Source organism: Chionomys nivalis, chromosome 19 (genome assembly GCF_950005125.1).
Source record: "Chionomys nivalis chromosome 19, mChiNiv1.1, whole genome shotgun sequence".
Classification (NCBI taxonomy): Eukaryota; Metazoa; Chordata; class Mammalia; order Rodentia; family Cricetidae; genus Chionomys; species Chionomys nivalis.
The window spans coordinates 14,508,039-14,527,190 of NC_080104.1; the positions used below are offsets into that span (position 1 = coordinate 14,508,039).

Consider the following 19,152-nt stretch of genomic DNA (forward strand, 5'->3'; position numbering starts at 1 on the left):
GCCGTGGCTCTGAGGAAAGTGCAGCAGAGGCACTCTGAGAGCCTGGATCACCGGGGCCACCTGTTTTCATTGGTGTCTGGTCTCCTTGCTTTGAAAACACACAAACTTTCAAAGGTAACATACATGTCTGCATTAGCACAAGCATGGACTGTGCATCGTACACAATCCAGTCCAAGACAATTTGTTCTCTGTTTGAGCAGGGAAAACATATGTTGTAGCTTTTCTAGGTTTATTGCTTTATGTCTACAGCCAGGATTTTCAGGGGGTCTCCCTCGATCAAATCTGATCTCTGTCAACCTTCAATGAATCCATAGCCTTTCATTTTCTGTGAAAATAAAAGCATAACCTCTTCTCCAACACAACGTATTTTTGACTTCCATTTTGAACCCAGCCAAATATAAATAATTCAAGGGCTAAGGAAGCCCTGTTGCTGGTCCCATAGTCTCAGCTTATTGGCAAATCAAGCAAATATCAAAAATATCATAAATGGAGTCAGGCATGTTTGTGTATTCCTGTAATCCCTGGATTTGGGATATGGACACAAGAGGATCAGAAGCTCAAAGCCAGAACTATTAAATAGTAAGTTCCAAGCCAGCCTGGACTACAGAAGATCCCATCTAACAATGATCAAATTCAAACATCCCAGAGGTAAAAAGACGCTCAGGTTCAACAGTCAGACACAAATCCCATACGTATGAAGCAATTCATTCTCATACATATTTCTCCTTGGCTAAACCCTCATCTTGGTGGCCTGATATATCAAGCATATAGTAAAGCTTGTTTAACTAGTAAATCTAACTTAAAAGTCTATAATTAATAACTAGATTCAAACACTTTTTTCCTCTTAAACAGACTGCTATGGCAGTTTGAATGAGAAATGTCCCCCCCCTCCCCAACCTCGGGCTCAGGTACTTGAACACAGTCACCAGTTTTTGGCACTGTTTGGGAAGTGGGACAGCATTTGGTGGAGGAACTGTATCACTTGGGGTGGGCTTGAGAGTTCATAACCTCACCCTCCTTTCAGTTCATCCTCTCTGCTTTGTGTTTGCTAGTAAAGATATGATCCCTCAGCTTCCTGCTCCTGCAGCCAGACTTCCTAGCCATGATGGACTCTCATCCCTCTGGAACCATAAGCCAAAATAAACTTTCCTTCTATGAGTTGCTTTGGTAAGTGTTTTTATCACAGCAACAGAAAAGACTAATATAAGCTCCTTCATGTATTTTAGCAGACTCACACATACACACCCCATGCAGACACAAGCAGACCTAATAGTTCTCATTAACATTTGTAGTTTGCCAGGGTTTAAGGTCTGTCATATTCCTTCATGTTCAGGAGAAACGTGAAGAGGCTACAACATGAATTCCCTGCAATGCCCGGAAGGCCCGGGTTTGCATGTCCCTCCATTATGAAGTGCAAACTGCCAGTTTCTGTCTCATCCAGTCAGGTACCGGAGGTCTGCAAGGGGATCCAATCCAATTACCTGTGGGACTCAATGCATTTTGGAACTACTCCAGCTTCTGCAAGGGCTTCCGATGGTTCACACCATCTCTCCACAGTGCGAATGAGCACTGCCAAAAGTCAAAACAGAAGCCAAAAACATTTGGTGCTCGATGCAGTGCACCGATGCCAAGACGGAACCAACTCTAGAAGACAGAGGAACCCCCAAAGGGGCCAACAGAGCCTCTCCTGCATCCCTCAAGGACTCATGGGAGTTATCAGTACTTTCTTGTTGGCCCCTCATCTGCTCTAAGAGCTCTGAAGTTGTTAGAAAATGACAATAACTGTAATTATGTAGCTCTTGGTTTGACTTGTAGCACTAGAATTGGATAGCAGTCTGGACAGAAAACTGCAGACTGCTGTACCCCACCACTTCGCAGCAGATCACATTTGTAGCCAAAGAAAAGAAAAACCACGTGCAGAAAATGGGAGGTATAGAACCTGATTGGTTACAGCTCACACTTTTCTTATCCGGCCACTTAAGGATTGGCTGAGATGCAGCAAAGCATTCCAAGGGCGGGTTATGAAGTAGCCTACAGTTCTGGGTTCATCATGAGTGGAGAAGCCCTTAGGCACATCTTTAAATGTTACGAAGGCAGCTTTAGCCAACCCAAGAAGTCTTTGGCAGCCACCATTTTGAAGATGCTGTGGTGGATTTCAACAAAGGTGGTCTGGAGGAGGCAGTGTAGATATCTACTGTCAGAGATCGGAGGAGAGTGCATCTGATGTCACTGTGCCCCCCAGGCCAAGTGTCCACAGCCCAACCTCAGTTCAGAGTTCAGCAAATCCAGACAAGCTTAGACTCACCTGCTCATTGCGCTGGAGCTTCTCTGACCATGCAACGCTGCAGAACTCACTCGCTCCTGAACTCAGCACGGGTTCATTTCTCCAAAGCACTCTGTCACTCCTGCCTCTCAGACCCTTAATGTTACAACACAAAGGTGCTAACACAGCTCTCGAACTTCTTATCTCCCTGCCCCGTCTCCTGCTTCCCAAGTAAACTATCTTCATATAATTCTGTCTCAGGCTCTGGTTTCTGTAAAATCCAATTAATACAAGAATACGATGCAAATCCCCGGCGAGATATAAAAGAAACATGGGGCCTCCAAATATTAACTCTTCATTATTCCAAACACCAACATATTTCCTCGTCTGCAGTAGTTCTTAAAGTAATAGATGTGTTAGCAAATATTGACCATTATGAGGTGCCTCTGCATTTTAGTTCAACTGTATGCAAATGTATGCAAATACAAGCATTTCATTGTGGACCTTGGTTGTGGGAGGAATACGCCTTCCCTTAGAACACAGTTGTCATAGTAGAACCCAACAGGCTGTGGTTGCAACACTCTGAGCCACTGTGGACGTCTACACGGCCTCCTTCAGACCACCAAGCCTGCTAAGAGAAGCCCTGAGCAGCCAGCTCAGCTTCAACATCAATTGACTCTCTGTAAAGAGCGAACATTCTCGAAAGCACTCACTTGTCTTCTAGAGATGCAAGTGAAGTTGGTAAGCTCCCAACTTCAGGAGCTGGGGCCAGGACAGGGAAGGGAAACAGCCAGGAGACTGGCCTGCACTATGAAGCCACAGTGAAACAGAGGAGATGAAGAGAATTTTTATTGGAATCCGGAGCATAAATGATGACGCCACTGTTTGTTGTTAGGAGAATCGTACAGTCCCATGGACATGCTGGGTTTTCTCTCCAGAACTTAATGGCAAACATCTTGCTGTTCCAAGACTTCAGTAACAGACTTGTGTGCAGTTACATATCTGACACAATATGAGATCTTTTCCCTTTTATTTATTCATCCTTTTTCTTTTTATTTATTCATCTCTCATGCAATACATCCATCCCGACCAGTTTCCTCTCAGCTCCCTCCTCCCTTCCAGGGCTCCTCCATTTCCCTTTAGAAAAGAGCATGCTTCCCAGGGATAGTGACTGAGCATGGCATAACAAGATGCAGCAAGACCATGCATCATCGCTGCTGAACTATAATCAAAGACTCTGAGTCAAAAGAGTGCCTCTCCCTTGATTAAAATACAAATCGACACCACAATCTATGCGCACTGATTGTCCCCCGCAGAGAAGATGGTGCTGTCTATGCAGGACGAGGGCAGCACAGGAACCCGTCCCCACACGTGTCATAAAGCCACCGTTTCCTCCACACTTCTCAGTGCGAGGCACGGCTGCAGTGTTTGACAGTAAGAAGCCTAAGATTTCCAACTTCTAGTTAAGAATCATATTTTAAAAATAGAAAATGCCTAGAAGTCATTATTTAATTTTTCAGTGTCCAAAACTTTAGAGTTTTCTTTTCTTTCCTTCCTTCTTTCCTTTTTTTGTAAAATAGAATTAAGTATGTCGTCTTCACAGTGAATTTAATGTACCAATATTTCCATTCAAAAGACATTTATACTTGAAGTTTGATATGGCTATATATGAAGCCAAACTCCAACTTTTTATCAACTTTTAAAAAAATCATTCGAACCCTTTCTCTAAACCTTGAATTGGGGTCTTTGTGTGCCGGACAGTGAAATCAGACGCATGGTCATCAGATCTGAAACACGTGTGTCATTAGGATGTCTTCGGGTCAGGATGCTATGAGGGCAGTAGCTGGGTAGCTTCACTCTTCCAGAAGGTTCTGACCCTCTTGAGCCCCAATAGATGTCATGTTCTTTGTTTATATTCGATTCGGCATCTCCCTTCTGGCTGGGGGACACCCACCAAATGCAGACAACTCTAAAAAGCAGAAACGTAGAAGAGACACAGAAACGAAGACGGAAGTCAGCAGCTTTAGTTCTGTCTTCCGTGGCTGTGATTTCTAAAAGGTACGGAGCGGAGGCTCGAAGACTGGGAAATGCTCGTACTGCCAAGTTTCAAAACACTGAGCATCAACTTTACCATTGAAGGTGTAGGGAAGAGAAAGCGAGCTTATTTTAATAATCTCTCAGCTCCACATACATTCACCTGGGTCTGCCTGCTGCCTACCCTTCTCCCTATCAGGCTGAAGGCGCTTTCTACATCCCTGGCTCAAAAGCTATGACACCTTGTGTAGGAAAGTCAGACAACGTGGCACTGATACGGGTCTCTGGCATGAGTCAGCTGAAACACGGCTGACACCCGATACCAAGGGGACTGGGTCAGCCAATGATGGCCTAAGGTAGATGCCTGAGAGCCCCAAAGGAAAACAGAGATACAAAGACAGATGACCGCTGCTGAGAGAAAGCCACTTGTGTGACTGCACAGAAACATGACCTTGAGGTTGGAGGGGAATGCCTCTGCCTTCCTCTTCTGTGGTGGTTTGACTAAGAAAAGTCCCCCACAGCCTCAGTATTGGAACACTTGCTCCCCAGTTAGCAGTGCTTCTGATAGACACAGAAGTGTATCACTGGGGATGGGCTCTGGGTTCAGAAAGCCTGGCCAATTCCAGGTTACCTTTTCAGCTTTATGTTTGTGGTTCAAGATGTAACTCTCAGCTCCCTTTTCCTGCCGCCATGCCTGCTGCTTGCTGCCATGTCTCTTCAAGCCATCATAGACTCTTATCCCTTCAGAACTATAAGCCCAAACAAACACCCCCTTTTATGAGTTGCCTTGATCATTGTGTTCTATCACAGAGACAGAAAAGCAGCTAATACGCCTTCCTACCTGAGCTCTGTGTGGAAGTAGGCTTGTGTGCCTGTGCCCCTGCGTGTGGCCTTTGCACGGCAACCTGTGAGCCAGGAATTATGTCTTGTCTCTACATGATTCCTTATATTTTTTTCAGCCTCCTAGCCTTCTATAGCCCCGCTTTTCTTGGCTCTGGAGCTTGGACCTCACACCCGGCTATACTTGGCACCTGCATAGGTACTTGGAAATGACTTGGAGCTGGTGGGCAGACCACAGCCACACTGTTAGTGTGACTATCACGTGTGGCTTTGTTTTGCTATGGAAGCGTAACGTCTGAGTTTGTAGGGTAAGGTGAGGAGTATTCTGCTAAAACCACAGAATTCTAAGGTTTACAGATAGAAAAGGCTCTGTCAGTTTTGAGCTTTGGGGGTCAATGAAGACTGAGAAAGGAGGGAGATATAATTTAGGTCAGCCTTTTTATTTTCAAGGACACGAAATGGATTCCTTAACTACCAATCTATTGATAGAACGGATTGCATAGTTCATGAGCCCAGTGAAGTTGAACCCATAGTTACACATAAAGACATAGGTGCTGCTCTAATGAGAGATGCACAGAATTCTGTTTTCTAAGGTGCTGAATGTCCTGCTAGTCCCTGGCTGGAGCTTTGCAGTCTACTATGGCCTGTGAGCTCTCTCCAAGCCTGGCAACATGGCAACTCCCTCCCTCTGGCGAAGGGCACCTTGCTCTCTAGCTGACCTTATCTGGAGAATGTCTCTAGGCCTGGTGCCTGCATTATCTCTAGTGTGACCCTGGATACAGTTCCCTGCAGAAGCTTTTCTCCCTGCTGCCCTTATTGTAATTAGACAATCGGCACAGATGATAACTAAGACTTGTACTAGGAGCTTTATGATAGGAACGTGCTGTTTAATATAAATTAGGTAATTCCTCAACTACTGTCTCCAATCCTATATATCCCCTGTACTCTGGAATAAAGCTGAGATAATTCACTGACGTTATCTCCTGGAGGGCTACCTTCGTCATACTCACAAGTTGGACAAGGTCCTGCTTGTCACTTCTACCCGCTCTGTCCCCTTGGTCTCCTTGGCCAGGTGGCCAACTGGCTTTGGGAGAGAAGGGGACCCACACTAAGGATTTGCACCCTAAAAATGCTACAATGGAACAAAACCACCTGAACCAGTAAAATATGTGCCTAACATTGGAGTGGTTTCATGGATGGATGCCAGGATGCCAACATCAGGCCACTGGTGTGGCATATGGCTTAAATAAAGATTTGCTGCATTTCCTCGTCATTTGATTCATAATGAGAGAGAAATAAAATTATATTTATTTTTTAAAGGGAAATATATGGTCGTGGGGTCACAAAAGTGACAGAGTAGAGTTGATCCTGTTTTCAGGGGCATAGGTGGTTTTGCCCCACAAAGCTGTACGAGAGATCTGGCCCCACTCCTCACCGGCCATATGGTGGAGTGGGTGATGGAGAGGTGCCCTCTCCTAGCTCCACCCCTTGCCACCTGCGGCAGGTGGGAGAACTAGCATTGAAGTCATGGGAGTGGGAGAACTGGTCCTGGTCCTCACCAACTGCAGCACTCGGGCGAACTGGCCCTGCACCTCTCCTGGACAGCACAGCAGAGCTTTGTGCTTACTATCTTTACAGGGGGATTGGCTACTACAATATTCAAAACAAAGAGTTCATGTGTAGACCTACTGAAGACCTTTATATGGAGCCAAGGTCTAATTTAAGGGATTCCCTCAACACATGGCTAGTACTGAAAGCCACACGTTTCTATCAAACTGTAATATTACAAGTCATAATGATGTTAGTAATTCTAAAAGCACTTACCTGCTTTGGTAATGGGTCCAGAAGGCTGCATTCATATTTATAAAGCACTAAAATAATACATATTTGGATCTCTAGCAGAGCAAACCACCTGAAGGAAAAACCATAAGACAATTACCATAAGACACTGAGTGGTTGGGATGAATGGCTCAGTTGCTTTAGATGATGTATAAAATGCTTAGTTATTAGGCAAACACAATAAATAAAAATCTGCTTTTTAAAGATGGATTTTATCTTTGAGTACATAGGTATGTCTGTGTGTGCATGTGCATGTGCACAGAGTATGCATGCATCCTCAGAGGCCAGAAGATAACCAGGCACATGCACATAAGTATAAACAAAAGGAAACCAAAATTTTACACTGTATCTTAGCTAAAGGAAAAGATATGATTTTACCCAAATTTAAATATTTGGACATTCTAGTAGGATTTTCTCTAGTACCCAGTGAAGGTAAACTTTTTGGCAATGGCAAAATAAAAGTTTTAGGCATTTACCACTATGTTGAGTTTTCTTCCGTGGCTAACACTAGAATCTGGCCATCGGTGACACTATATTTTTTTTCAGAGTTCTTCAGAAGCCAGCTGAGATATGTTCATGCTAAGAATGCTTTCCCAACACTTCCATGTCAAAAGAGTGAAAATAATGAGGTGTGTTATTTATAACAGATTCGGCTTTCACACTTACAGGGACAGAGTGCACATCTAGGAAGACAACTCACTAAAATACAAACATGGCGAAAATTCCTCAAATACTTAGCACTTGTGGGGTTTCCCCATTTGTAAAATACTTGTCTGGACACAGCTGCAGGGGCTTTGTGGAAAATGAGTTCCTAGAAAACCCAGCACTGCCAAGACTAGGGCAAGAGGTAATGGCAACAACCAGGCCAAGGGGATATGGCAAAGGTGGACACAAAGATGCTGCAGGGATCCGGGGTCTGGAGGGAGCAGGGACCTGGATATTCCTGCAGGCAAACCTTGAGGTTGACCTTCAGGAAGGACATAAGCAGGCATGGTGACTAATAGTGTTTCAGAGCCAGGGCACCAAGAGAGGGATCATGAGGGCCTGGAGACAGCTGGGCAAGCCCTGGGGAAGGGTAACCAGGGGCTCACAAAGGTGCAGCTGAGGTCAGATTAGAGGGCCACAAGTCCTGACAGGATAAGGGTGTGATTTACAGCTGCGGTTCAGGCTCCTATGCAGAGTGGCGTTCACAGACATTCCAGGAGAATTCATCAGTGCACACTAAAGATGGATGGAATGAGAGAATGGTGGGGAGTCAGGTTAGATGACAATAAACTATCACTTGTGAACCTGGATCCACGCGAGAGAACACAGGTGGGGTGCCAGAGTTGGGGTGAAGGTGGGTAAAAGACAGCGCCGGTCCTGGATTTCTTGGAAGAGAGCAATGTATATCAAAGAAACAGAATGCTTACGGAGGGCTAGGACCGGGTGGAGCTATTTCCAGTTTAGATGCTCTGATTTTGAGTGAACTTTTATTGTTGCTGTTGTTTCTGTCACTGTTGGTTTCAAGGCCAAGAGGTCCTAGAACCCCATATGCAATCCCAGGCTGTCCTTGAACCTCCTCAGTCCCCTGAGTACTTCGATTTCAGGAGTGCGCCACCACGTCTGGATTCTCTCTGACTTTTCAAAAGGAAAACCTCTCTCTCTCTTCTTCCCTCCTAGAAGTCACTGCAAGCGATGCCAGCTAGGGCTGGAAAACTGTCCCTGTTGCCAGGAGCAGGAGCTCTGCCGTGTATTCCTGGTTGCTACCAGCTGCAGCTCATGAAAATAGAATGCTCTTGCCCTGGAATTCGGAGATGGCAGCAGGCAGGCATAGTTACAGAGGCAACATGCATTGAAGCATAGCTAGTCAAGGAGAGGTGGCTCCCCAGCCTCATCTGAAAGAATCTCTTAAAGAATCTTGGAGGAAAATAAAAATCAAGTCTGTGGCAGGAGGCAAAATAATCCTGAGTCAATGGTTCTCCAATTTTAGCATGTGCCAGAATTTCCTGGGAGAACTGGGAAGGCAGAACTCCCCGCACCTTGCCCTCTGGATTTCTGACTCCAGAGGTCTGGGACAAGACAAAAGATCTGTGTTTTGTGCAGATTTCTAGATAGTACTTCCACTGGTGGTGTGGCGCCCACAACATGGAAATTGATCATCTAGAGGAACTTAGTGAAGAGAAGCGAGAAATGCATGCTGGGAGGTGTAAATTTGTCATTCCTTTTAACTTTACTGCCCAATGTCCACGTGGCAAAGAATACACGAAACGGGTTGACTGAGGCACCAAACTTTTGACTGAGGATATCAGCAAGTATAAACAGGAAGATGAAAGGTAAACACTTTGTGCTGAGTGAGAAAAACCAAAGGGAAGAAGACATGAAGATAAGGATGGTGTCGGAGTAAAGTGGGTGAGAAATGGTTCAGAGGGTAAGAGGGTTTGTTGTTCTTCTTTGAGGACCGCAGTTTGGTCCACAAGGATGTGCCTTTGCTCTCTGAGCCATCTTGCTGACCCTAATCTCTTTCTCTTCCTCCTCCTCCTCCTCCTCCTCCTCCTCCTCCTCCTCCTCCTTTTCCTCCTCCTCCTTTTCCTCCTCTTCCTCCTCCTCTTCTTCTTCCTTCTCCTTCTTCTTTTTTGAGACAAGTTCTCAATCTGGCCTCCAAATCACAGAGGTCTGTCTGTCTCTGCCTCCCAAATGCCAGAGTTAAAGCCATGCACCACCATGTCCAGCCCACCCCAAAGAATGCTGCTGGATTCAGTTCTGGCATTTTGCTGAGTTTTATTTTTAAGAATGTGATTTTTTAAAAAAAATAATCATTTAATTTTTATTTTTTAAGTATAAAAGTTTCTGTTTTGCTTGAATTTATGCCTGCATCACATGTGTGCAGTGGTAGCCGAGGCCAAAAGAAGGCAGAGGATCCTCTGGAACTAGAATTGTTAGCTACCAGCTGGTGCTGGCACTGAATCTGGGTCCTTCAGGAGTAACAAGTCCTCTTAACCCCTGAGCCACCACTTCAGGGTTTCTGCATCAATAGTTCATAGGAAATGTTGAGCTATCTGTTGTTTGCTTTGTAGTGTTTCTGTGCGGAGTTGAATGTGGTAGTGCTGACCTCATCAAAGAGATCAGGAAATTCTCTCTCCATGTTTTGAACAAATTTGAGAGGGTTAAGATTCCTCAGTGATGCACCCAAAGGATTTGGGTAAAGAAAAACAAACAACACCTAAAAAGAGTAGATGGGAAGAGATATTCAAAATCAGGGATGATGAAAGTAATAAGAAAGATAGGGAAAATACAAATAATCAATTCTATGAAAAGTTGAGTCTTTAAAAAGATCAATAAACCTTTAGCCAAATTAAAGAGGAAATACCAAAATTTATAAAATCTGAAATGAAAAGCGAGTCATTACAACAGACATTGAGGAAATTCAGAAAATCTTCTTTTTCTCTTTATTAAAAAATTAAATTTTACTTTATGAAGCTGCTCTTTCCTCCATAGAGGGACATGTGGTGCTTCTAGCCTGCTTCATAAAATTGTCAGAAAACCCTAACTTTTTAAATTTAATTATATTTTCTTTTCCTTTCTGTTATTTACTTAAAAAGAAAACAATCATTTTTCATTTTACATACCAATCCCAGTTCCCATTCCTATCTCTCTCCCATTCTATCTACCTTACCCATTCTAGCCCTAAGGACAAACTTTGTTCAAAAAATAACATCAAGTACAATATACACAATTAAAAGCATAAAAGTAATACACCAAAACTTTGGTGGGTACTGAGAGATGGTGAATTTACTGTACCGATATTTTTCTTTTATCTACTTGTCTATAATCATGACTGTTCTAATAGCTGACAAAACTCATTTTAAATGTAAAAGTAAGTTCATGACATTTTGTAAAAGGGGAAAAGATATATTTATAATACTGCTCTCCAATTTTGAAAGAAAAGTCATATGTCACTATGGAGAAGCTAAAAGAAACCAATTTCTAAATATATATGACCTACCAAAGTTAATCACAATGAAATAAGTAACTTAGGCACTAACAACCAATGAGATAGCAGTAGTTAATCTCCTAACCAACAAGAGTCAAGGGCCAGATGGATTCACCAGAGGATTATACATGCAGCACAACTGCATACACAGACTCACAGTGGCTGGGACTGAATGCCAAGATCGGCACAAAATCCCAGCAAGGGTTCTAGAGGGACCCATGAAGTCCCAGCCCTCTGTGAGGAGCTGTTGGTAACTGATGGCTGCTGCGAAAGGGAGCAAGAGTAGAGTCAGTTTTCTTCAGGGATGTGATCCAGGAGATGGACCAATAGCCATGCACATACAGGCAGCCCTAGGTGGACTCAGTGGGTATTTTTTAATGACACAGAGAGAGGGAGAGAGAGAGAGAGAGAGAGAGAGAGAGAGAGAGAGAGAGAGAGAGAGAGAGAGAGAGAGAAAAGGGTAGATGGAAGGAGGGGGAGGGGAGGGAAGATACAAAGTTGGAAAGGAGAAGTGGTGGAATGGTAGAAGAGAAATTGGAGGGAATGAGGGTGGATATGATCCAACATTATATGTAAGTACGATTGTTAAATAAAATATTAAAACGAACAACCACAACAGAAAACGATAGATACCATCAGCTTCTCTGTCTATGTGTCTCTCTATTTATCCGGCAGGAAATGACTACTCTAGAAGTCTCAGTAAGTATCCTAACAGCTAACTTTCTTGCTTCAAACACTCGCCATCACCTAAACCAACAACTGTAGGAAGGAAAAGAGAAATCTGGGCTTGAACACACTGATTCACTGAAGGTACAGTGACCCACATCAGTAAAGCCACAGAACAACATGGCTCTTCATGTGAAAATTAAAGACTACGAGAAAAGGAGGCAGAGTGAAGTCACGGCAGGACAGTGGCCAACGGCTGACCTGGGGCCTAGTACACTTTAGTTCCAGCCCCACTTTCTGAGGAAGGAAACTCTCTGCTTGTATTTTGAGACAGGGTCCTACGTGGCTTAGCCAGGCCTTGAACTCCTGATCCTCCTCTTGCCATCTCCCAAGTGCAAGGATTACAGCCATGCACCACCATGCCTGACTCTGAAATCCTCTTTCTGAACAGGGGAGAGATGGAAATGCCAAAAGAGCCATCAGTAGCTCAGTTGGATGATATGAGAGAAATCCACAGGAAGAGGTTAGGAGAAGAGGGCAAACCCCTCTGGAAATGTCACGGAAAAATACCCTATCCCAGGATCCTGTGCACCACAAAGGGCTTGAGGTTCTATTCAACATATGAAAAGGGGGAAAAAAAGACTCCTTTTCTGAAAATTTTCTCAGAAAAGACCATGTTCTGTTTTGGAAGCCTCCTCACCAAAGTGCTAGATATCACCTGGACTGCTGTTCAGTTCTTAACAGACTTAAATCTTTTTTTTTAAAAAATATTTATTTATTTATTTGTTTATTTATTATGTATACAATATTCTGTCTGTGTGCATGTCTGTAGGCCAGAAGAGGGCACCAGACCTCTTTACAGATGGTTGTGAGCCACCATGTGGTTGCCGGGAATTGAACTCAGGACCTTTGGAAGAGCAGACAATGCTCTTAACCACTGAGCCATCTCTCCAGCCCCCAGACTTAAATCTTAACCTGATAATGAAGTACCAGAATTAAGTGGCTAGAAGAATAAGGACTGCCATTCTTTTAGTGGCTTGTGAGCTCCTCTAAATGAGTCACAGATCGTTACCAGGGCACTAGAAAAGAAAAATGTGGGTAAAAATTAATAAGACGTTCTGTCAGCTTGGCTGAGAGTCTTGGACCTAATGACACCCATCATCTGATCTCATCCCCAATCCCTTTTTATAGACCCTAGCAGACATGTCCATGCTGTGAAAAAATATTGGAATGCATTTCTAAATGTTAGAGAAATGCTGAAATTGTTATATAAACAAATGCTTGCATTTAATTATATTTAACTAATGGAATTTAAGGGACACAACTATTTACCAAACACATTCCTCAGAATAACACATTATTTCATCCAAGGACCATTAAGTCCATGGGGTTTAGAATTTGCTCACTCTTCAAAAGCAATGTGTATTGCTTTTGCATTAAAGTGTAAAAATAAAAACTATTCATGACACTTCTCAAATGCAAGATTACACAAAAATAATTTACTAATATTATAACCATAAGAATTATTTTATCTGCCTGATAAAGACATAGGAATGAATGTGCTAAAAGCTCACAAATCCTAAATTATAGTAGATTTAATACTAACAAATATGTACGTTGCATTCCTATAGGAGTTTTTTTCCTTGCAGATTAACAAGACCAAACCCCAAGAAGACAGATTTTCTTGAATGCTTTCATATTGATTATTCCCATGTAGTCTAAAAGGCTTTTTGAGCTCCTATGTCTCCACAATGCTATAGAAGTTATTCTACATATAAGTCCCCTATTACTTACCATGTGCCATCTTCCTTTAAGTAGGGCTAGTATTTTTATTATTAACTGTTTGTGTGTACATAAATGCATACAGGAGGGCACAGGCATGCAAAAATCAGAGGACAACCTTCGGTAGCCAGTCCTGCCCTTCTACCTTTATGTGGATCCTTGGGATTGAGCTCAGACCACCAGTTTGGCACAGCAAGTGCCTTTATCTGCTGAGCCATGTTTCTAGAGTTTCTAGACCAGGGCTAGCCTTCTATCCTGCCACATCTAATCTCCCCAAACACAGTAAGCTTTTTGAGAACATTTGATATCTTAGAATCTGCAGTTTTTAACATGACCTGAGTTAGAACACAAGCTTTGTGGAGGAAGAGGGTTCATCCGATTTGTTTTCAAATCATTCTGAACATTTCAGGTAATGTCAGAATGTATGCTATGAGATGTAGCATACATCCAACAAGTTGTCACTGAATCAGTGAGTAATCACATTAATGTTGATTGCTCAAGAACCATTTAATTGGTTGACTGACTACTATTAATCTACATTAGCTGAGTCCACACTTTTAAGGTATTTTTCGATAGTTGTGTGGTTTCTATTAGTAATGCAAGGCACATTAATGACTTTGTAGCTTAGCATTGCCTTGGGATACATGAACACCACTCCACCTGCATGCAAAACACACACACACACACACACACACACACACAGATAGAGAGAGAGAGAACCATTTTTTATTCTTTTTTTTTTTTTTGATTTTCGAGACAAGGTTTCTCCGTAGCTTTTGGTTCCTGTCCTGGAACTAGCTCTTCTAGACATTTTTTATTCTTAAAAAATAAATTTCTTTTTCATATTTCAAATATTGAAGCCTCACTCTTATCACACCATCTTATCAAATCATTTATTTATTTCTTGGTATAGATCACTGTTAACCTTGCTAAGGATAAGGGTCTTTAAAAATATTCATTTATTTATGTGTGGATGTTTTTATGAGTTTATATGTGTCACAGTTTATATAACCTAGATCTCAGAAAACTAAGGTTATGGGCAGCTGTGAACCACCTGAGGAGGGTTCTTAGAACTGAACCTATATTCTCTGCAAAAGCAATAGGCACTCTTAACTGCTAAGCCAACTCCCCAGTTCCAGAGTTGTTATTTTACCCTGGAATCTAACCCACAGCATTTGCTATAGCTAAACAGATAGTCTCTTAGAAGGGTGGGAACCAAATAAAGCCAGCTTGCTTTTGATGGACATTACAGGGGGGCAGATAGAGAAAGCATGTCCCATTCTGGTAAGATAACCAGCTCTCAGAGAATCCCATGCAAGGAAAATTCTTCACACATAATCCCATATTTCTCTCTTACTTGAATCTCATAGTTCAATATGAGCCTGTCTATTATCATAGGGCTCTTCATTTTGCATTCTATTATTATTAAGAAGTCTGATAACTCATACTACTTCCTCCTGCTTGTTTATATCTGGAGGTCTGGACTTCATTAGCAATAGAATTAAGTGGGGTTTTTAATTAGTACGGTTTTTAAAAATAGATCAGATATAGTCAACATTTGTGTTAACTCATAGAGTATGGTTACATGATATTTTTCTTTCTTCCCTTCCTATGATGCTATAAAGAAGTGCTACAGGGTATTTGATCACATGATGTTAAGATGTATCTCTGTCCTTTCTTGCCTGCCTAAGGTGCCTTCTGATTGGTTCAATACAGATATGAATGGCCAATAGCTAAGCAGGCAGAGATAGGAACTCTGGGAAGAATCAAAGAGGCAGAGATTTGCCAATGAAATGCAGAGGAATTTGGACATATCATACTCAGGAAAGGTACCAAGACACATGACAGAAAATTTATTAATATAATTAATTTATATTAATTTAATTTAAGTTTTAAGAGCTACTTGGGAATAATCCTAAACTAAGGCCAAACTTTCATACTTAATAATAATTCTCTGTGTCATTATTTGGGAGTTGGCAGTCCAAAAAAAGACCAGATTACATTGGTGTCCAATGTGGAGGCCTGTATATCCAAGCATAGGGTCTGTGAGCAGCTGGCATGCTATTCCATGTGAGAGTAAGTGGAAATGCCTTCCAGAACTCAGGCCAGCAACTTGCCAGAACTGGAGTGGGTGGCCATGGCTCCCAGCCAGTGCCTGCAGGCATGAGGCTCAGATCTCATGGACCCGAGCAGGACAGAGCCAGCCACCAGTGCCATGTGCTAAACAGAGTCTTTGAAGTAGCCTGCAGATACACATAAGGGCTTTGCAACATTTTTAAATTTTCTCCGAGTTTCTCTGGGAAGCCTGTAAATGCTCATGTGCATCCAGTCCTTCCTGCTAGGTCAGTCAAAACAGGTAGCCTGGGCCTTTAAAGCTTGGCTCACTCGATTATAAGGCTGTGAAAAAAGCTAGGTCCAGACTGAGAAGACCTCTTACTTAGGTATGGAAGAAAGGAAAGAAAATAGAAATAGACAGTCAAAAAAAAATAAACAATTTAAAAATAATAGTCTTTAAAGAGAGAGTAAAGTAATATAAAAAGAATAAACCATGTAAGGATGGAAACTATAACACAGGGAATTTGGACACTACATAATGCTTAATTAATACTTAATTTTTAAATGCTAATAAGCAAAAAACAACAGTTGCTGAGAGAAACTGGATAGTGGAAAAAAAACTACTAAATTAAACCAACCTGTATGTTTTAAGGATGTCTTAACTTCAGAATGGAATTCAGGAAATGTATTGTGTTGGGGGAGTGGTTATGCTTTTGTTTCCTGTGGAAACAAAACTATGGATTCCATCATATTAATAAAGATCAGAACTGATGGGGGAGACCTCCTGAAAATCTTAGCTGCTGTATAAGCTGATCCATCGACTTGGGAACAACTCTGAACCTGGATGAACCGGAATGAGATATGATAAAGCTTGTTGACTATAGAGTCCTCATGACTTATTATTATATGCCATCTTTTCATATAGCATGGAGATTTATATTACAGTTTGGTTATGCAGTCCAAAGAGATTTATAATGTTGACAGATGCCTTTTAACTGCTCAAACAGAGCAGAGGATCATCTTTAAGTGATTTGCACATACTGCATATACCATACTTGTGTTATGTTATGTTGTGTTAAAGGATAGATTATTAAATCTACTTTTAAATTAAAAAGCAACTACTAGTCTCAAATATTTATATTGGTATGAATTTTTTTATATTGATACAATTTAAGGATATTTTTGTTATAATATACTGTTTATGTTTCTACTCTTGATAAGGTATTGTTACCTAAGAAGCAGCTCTTAAAAAATTGTAAACGTTCTAGTCTTTAAATGCTATTATTACAAACTGCTTAGGATAATTAAGAAATGCAGGTTAGTAATCATTTATGACAATTAAACTTGTCATCATGTTAGGTATCTTTTCAAAGTTAAACAGATATATTTTAGATAGGTGGTCTTCAAACACTTCAGAGATCTACACATTATAGCATTTAAAATGTTTTAATAACAAAGCTTTTCATGAAAGTGACATATATTTGCTTTTGGCAGAAACAATCTAATTCAGAAAAGACAGTGAGCATCGAATCTCCATGCAGAATTTGCTCTAAATGTGACAAAGCTAGCCACTGGGCAAGAAACTGCCTTTGCCTCAACTGCTGACAGTATGCTGTCCAAACTGGACAAGTAGAACACAAAGAAAGTCAACTACCAAACTTTGCCAAGACCAAGTAATCCAGTCCTTCAAAGTTCCTGTTTTACAGAAAAAATCTGTCAGATATTACAGGCCTGTAGGCCAATGATGCATTTCAACATTTCAGAGGAACCTTGGATGACTGTCTAGGCAATCAGATGTCTCTGTCATTTCTATAGTTTGGGAATTTTCTTGTTCTTCACTCCATGTGTACTCAGGTAATATTGTATCCTTTTCAGATATCTGATGGGTGTTAAGATTAGTTAGTTATAGTCTCACTATTTTCTTTGTTACCAAATTCAGAAAAGAGACTCATAAAAGAGATGTAAACTTTATAAAGGTTGAGAGACATAAAAACTTAATTTGTTTATATAAGATAATATTTTAAGGTATAAAAAGATATTTTAGGAAGGTAATACTAGTTATAATAAAAAGTGGTCTAGGTACAGAATTTTTGATTCACTAAGATAGGATAGATATTAGAGTACTTTCTTTGAATTTTCCAGATACAAATGTGCTAGACATTGTGAATGCAATTCTTATCTGGTAATTCTTATTGTGTATAGTATTACTGTGTTAGAGTTAAAACCTTTCCTTTTTATTTAGACAAAGGGGGGAGTTAAAACCTTTCCTTTTTATTTGGAAAAAAGGGGGATAATGTTATTGGATAATCTTTTTGTATGCTATAAGATGTGTCTCTGTTTTACCTCACCTGCCTAAGGTACCTTCTGATTGGTTTAATAAAGATTTGATTAGTTCATGGCTAAGCAGGAGAGGATAGGTGGGACTTTTGGGGAGAAAGAGGAAGTAGGCAGAAGAATCTGACAGGCAGAGATTACCAGCAAGATGCAGAGGACATCAGACATAAATTATGGAGAAAAGGTAACAAGCCCCATGGTAGAACATAGATTAATATAAATGGGTTAATTAAAGTTTTAATAGCTAGTCAGGAATAAGCCTAAGCTAAGATCAAGCTTTTATGTTTAATAATAGGTCTCTGTGTCATTATTTGGGAGCTTGTGGTCCAAAGAAAGTCCAAATCCAGGGAAGTGCCTAGAAATGGGTTCCTCTGCAAACCCCTTAGAACTCCCACTATTTCTAAGAGGCGCTACAGGTCTGCCATTGTGTCTGTTAGTTGTTCATGGCTGTATCAAGTACTTACTTAGCTATATGAGCAAAACTTTCTGTGTTTACCCAAGAGAGGGACTCTCATGAAACCCCAATGGCAGGAAGTCTAAGAAACAACAGCTGTACAGCCATAAGAGTCTCTGTTTATGATGGAATTTAATTGTTAGCTACATTGCAGGAGACTTTCTTTGACTCACTGAGTGTTTTGTGCATGAGAAAATAAGTTGGCCTCTGATAATACCCATTAGGAATGGCTGTCATTTGCTGGTGTTTATACTAAGGATTTATAGGATTAAATTCCCAGTGGAAAATTCTCTTGGTGTACACTGCCCAAATGAAGTCATTTGCTTGCCTAAACAATTTTTATTTCATCTCTCTTTAAAAACAAAATGCTTCATGAGTGACCTGTCTAAAATAAGTGACATAAAAAGTGATATTTTGAAACAGAAATTTAGAAGAAAACTAGACTTGCCCAACCCCAGAGAACCTAGACAACAAAGAAGACCCTAGGAGAGACATACATGGATCTAATTTAGATGGGTAGTAGAAAAAGACAAGCTCGCCTGAGTAAATTCCTAGCATGGGGATCATGAGAGAGGATAGAAAGGGAGGGAACAGAAAGAGAAGGAAGCAGAGAAAAATATATAGCTCAATAAAAGCAAACAAAAAGACAAAAAAAAAGTTTTTTTTAGAAAAGGTAAGACGTAGACAATGTTTGTGTTCATCTTGTAGAGTCTGATTATATGAGGGATATTTTGCCATGTTTCATAGTCAGAATTTCCATAGGAATACTTTAATATCTTTCCCCCAACCCCCTCTGCTCCTAATTAGCTATTTGCACCATCTATGACAGCCATGTATGTTCAAAGAATTCAAATTTTGGTTTCCAGAAGCAACATGGGAGGTAACAGTTTATTTCATCTTACATGTTACAGT

The 19,152-nt window shown here is 41.2% G+C and overlaps 1 protein-coding gene across 1 annotated transcript in view; it reads right to left on the minus strand.

The window, feature by feature from the left end:
* Positions 1 to 3,128: 3,128 nt before the first annotated feature.
* Positions 3,129 to 19,152, minus strand: part of LOC130861993 (24-hydroxycholesterol 7-alpha-hydroxylase) — a 92,304-nt gene continuing 76,280 nt past the window's right edge. The window contains exons 11-12 of the mRNA XM_057751360.1: positions 6,962 to 7,049; positions 3,129 to 4,232 (exon numbers count right to left, since the gene is read on the minus strand). Of these exons, the coding sequence (XP_057607343.1) occupies positions 4,161 to 4,232; positions 6,962 to 7,049 (160 nt within the window). The 3' untranslated portion in view covers positions 3,129 to 4,160. The remainder of the gene's footprint in view (positions 4,233 to 6,961; positions 7,050 to 19,152) is intronic.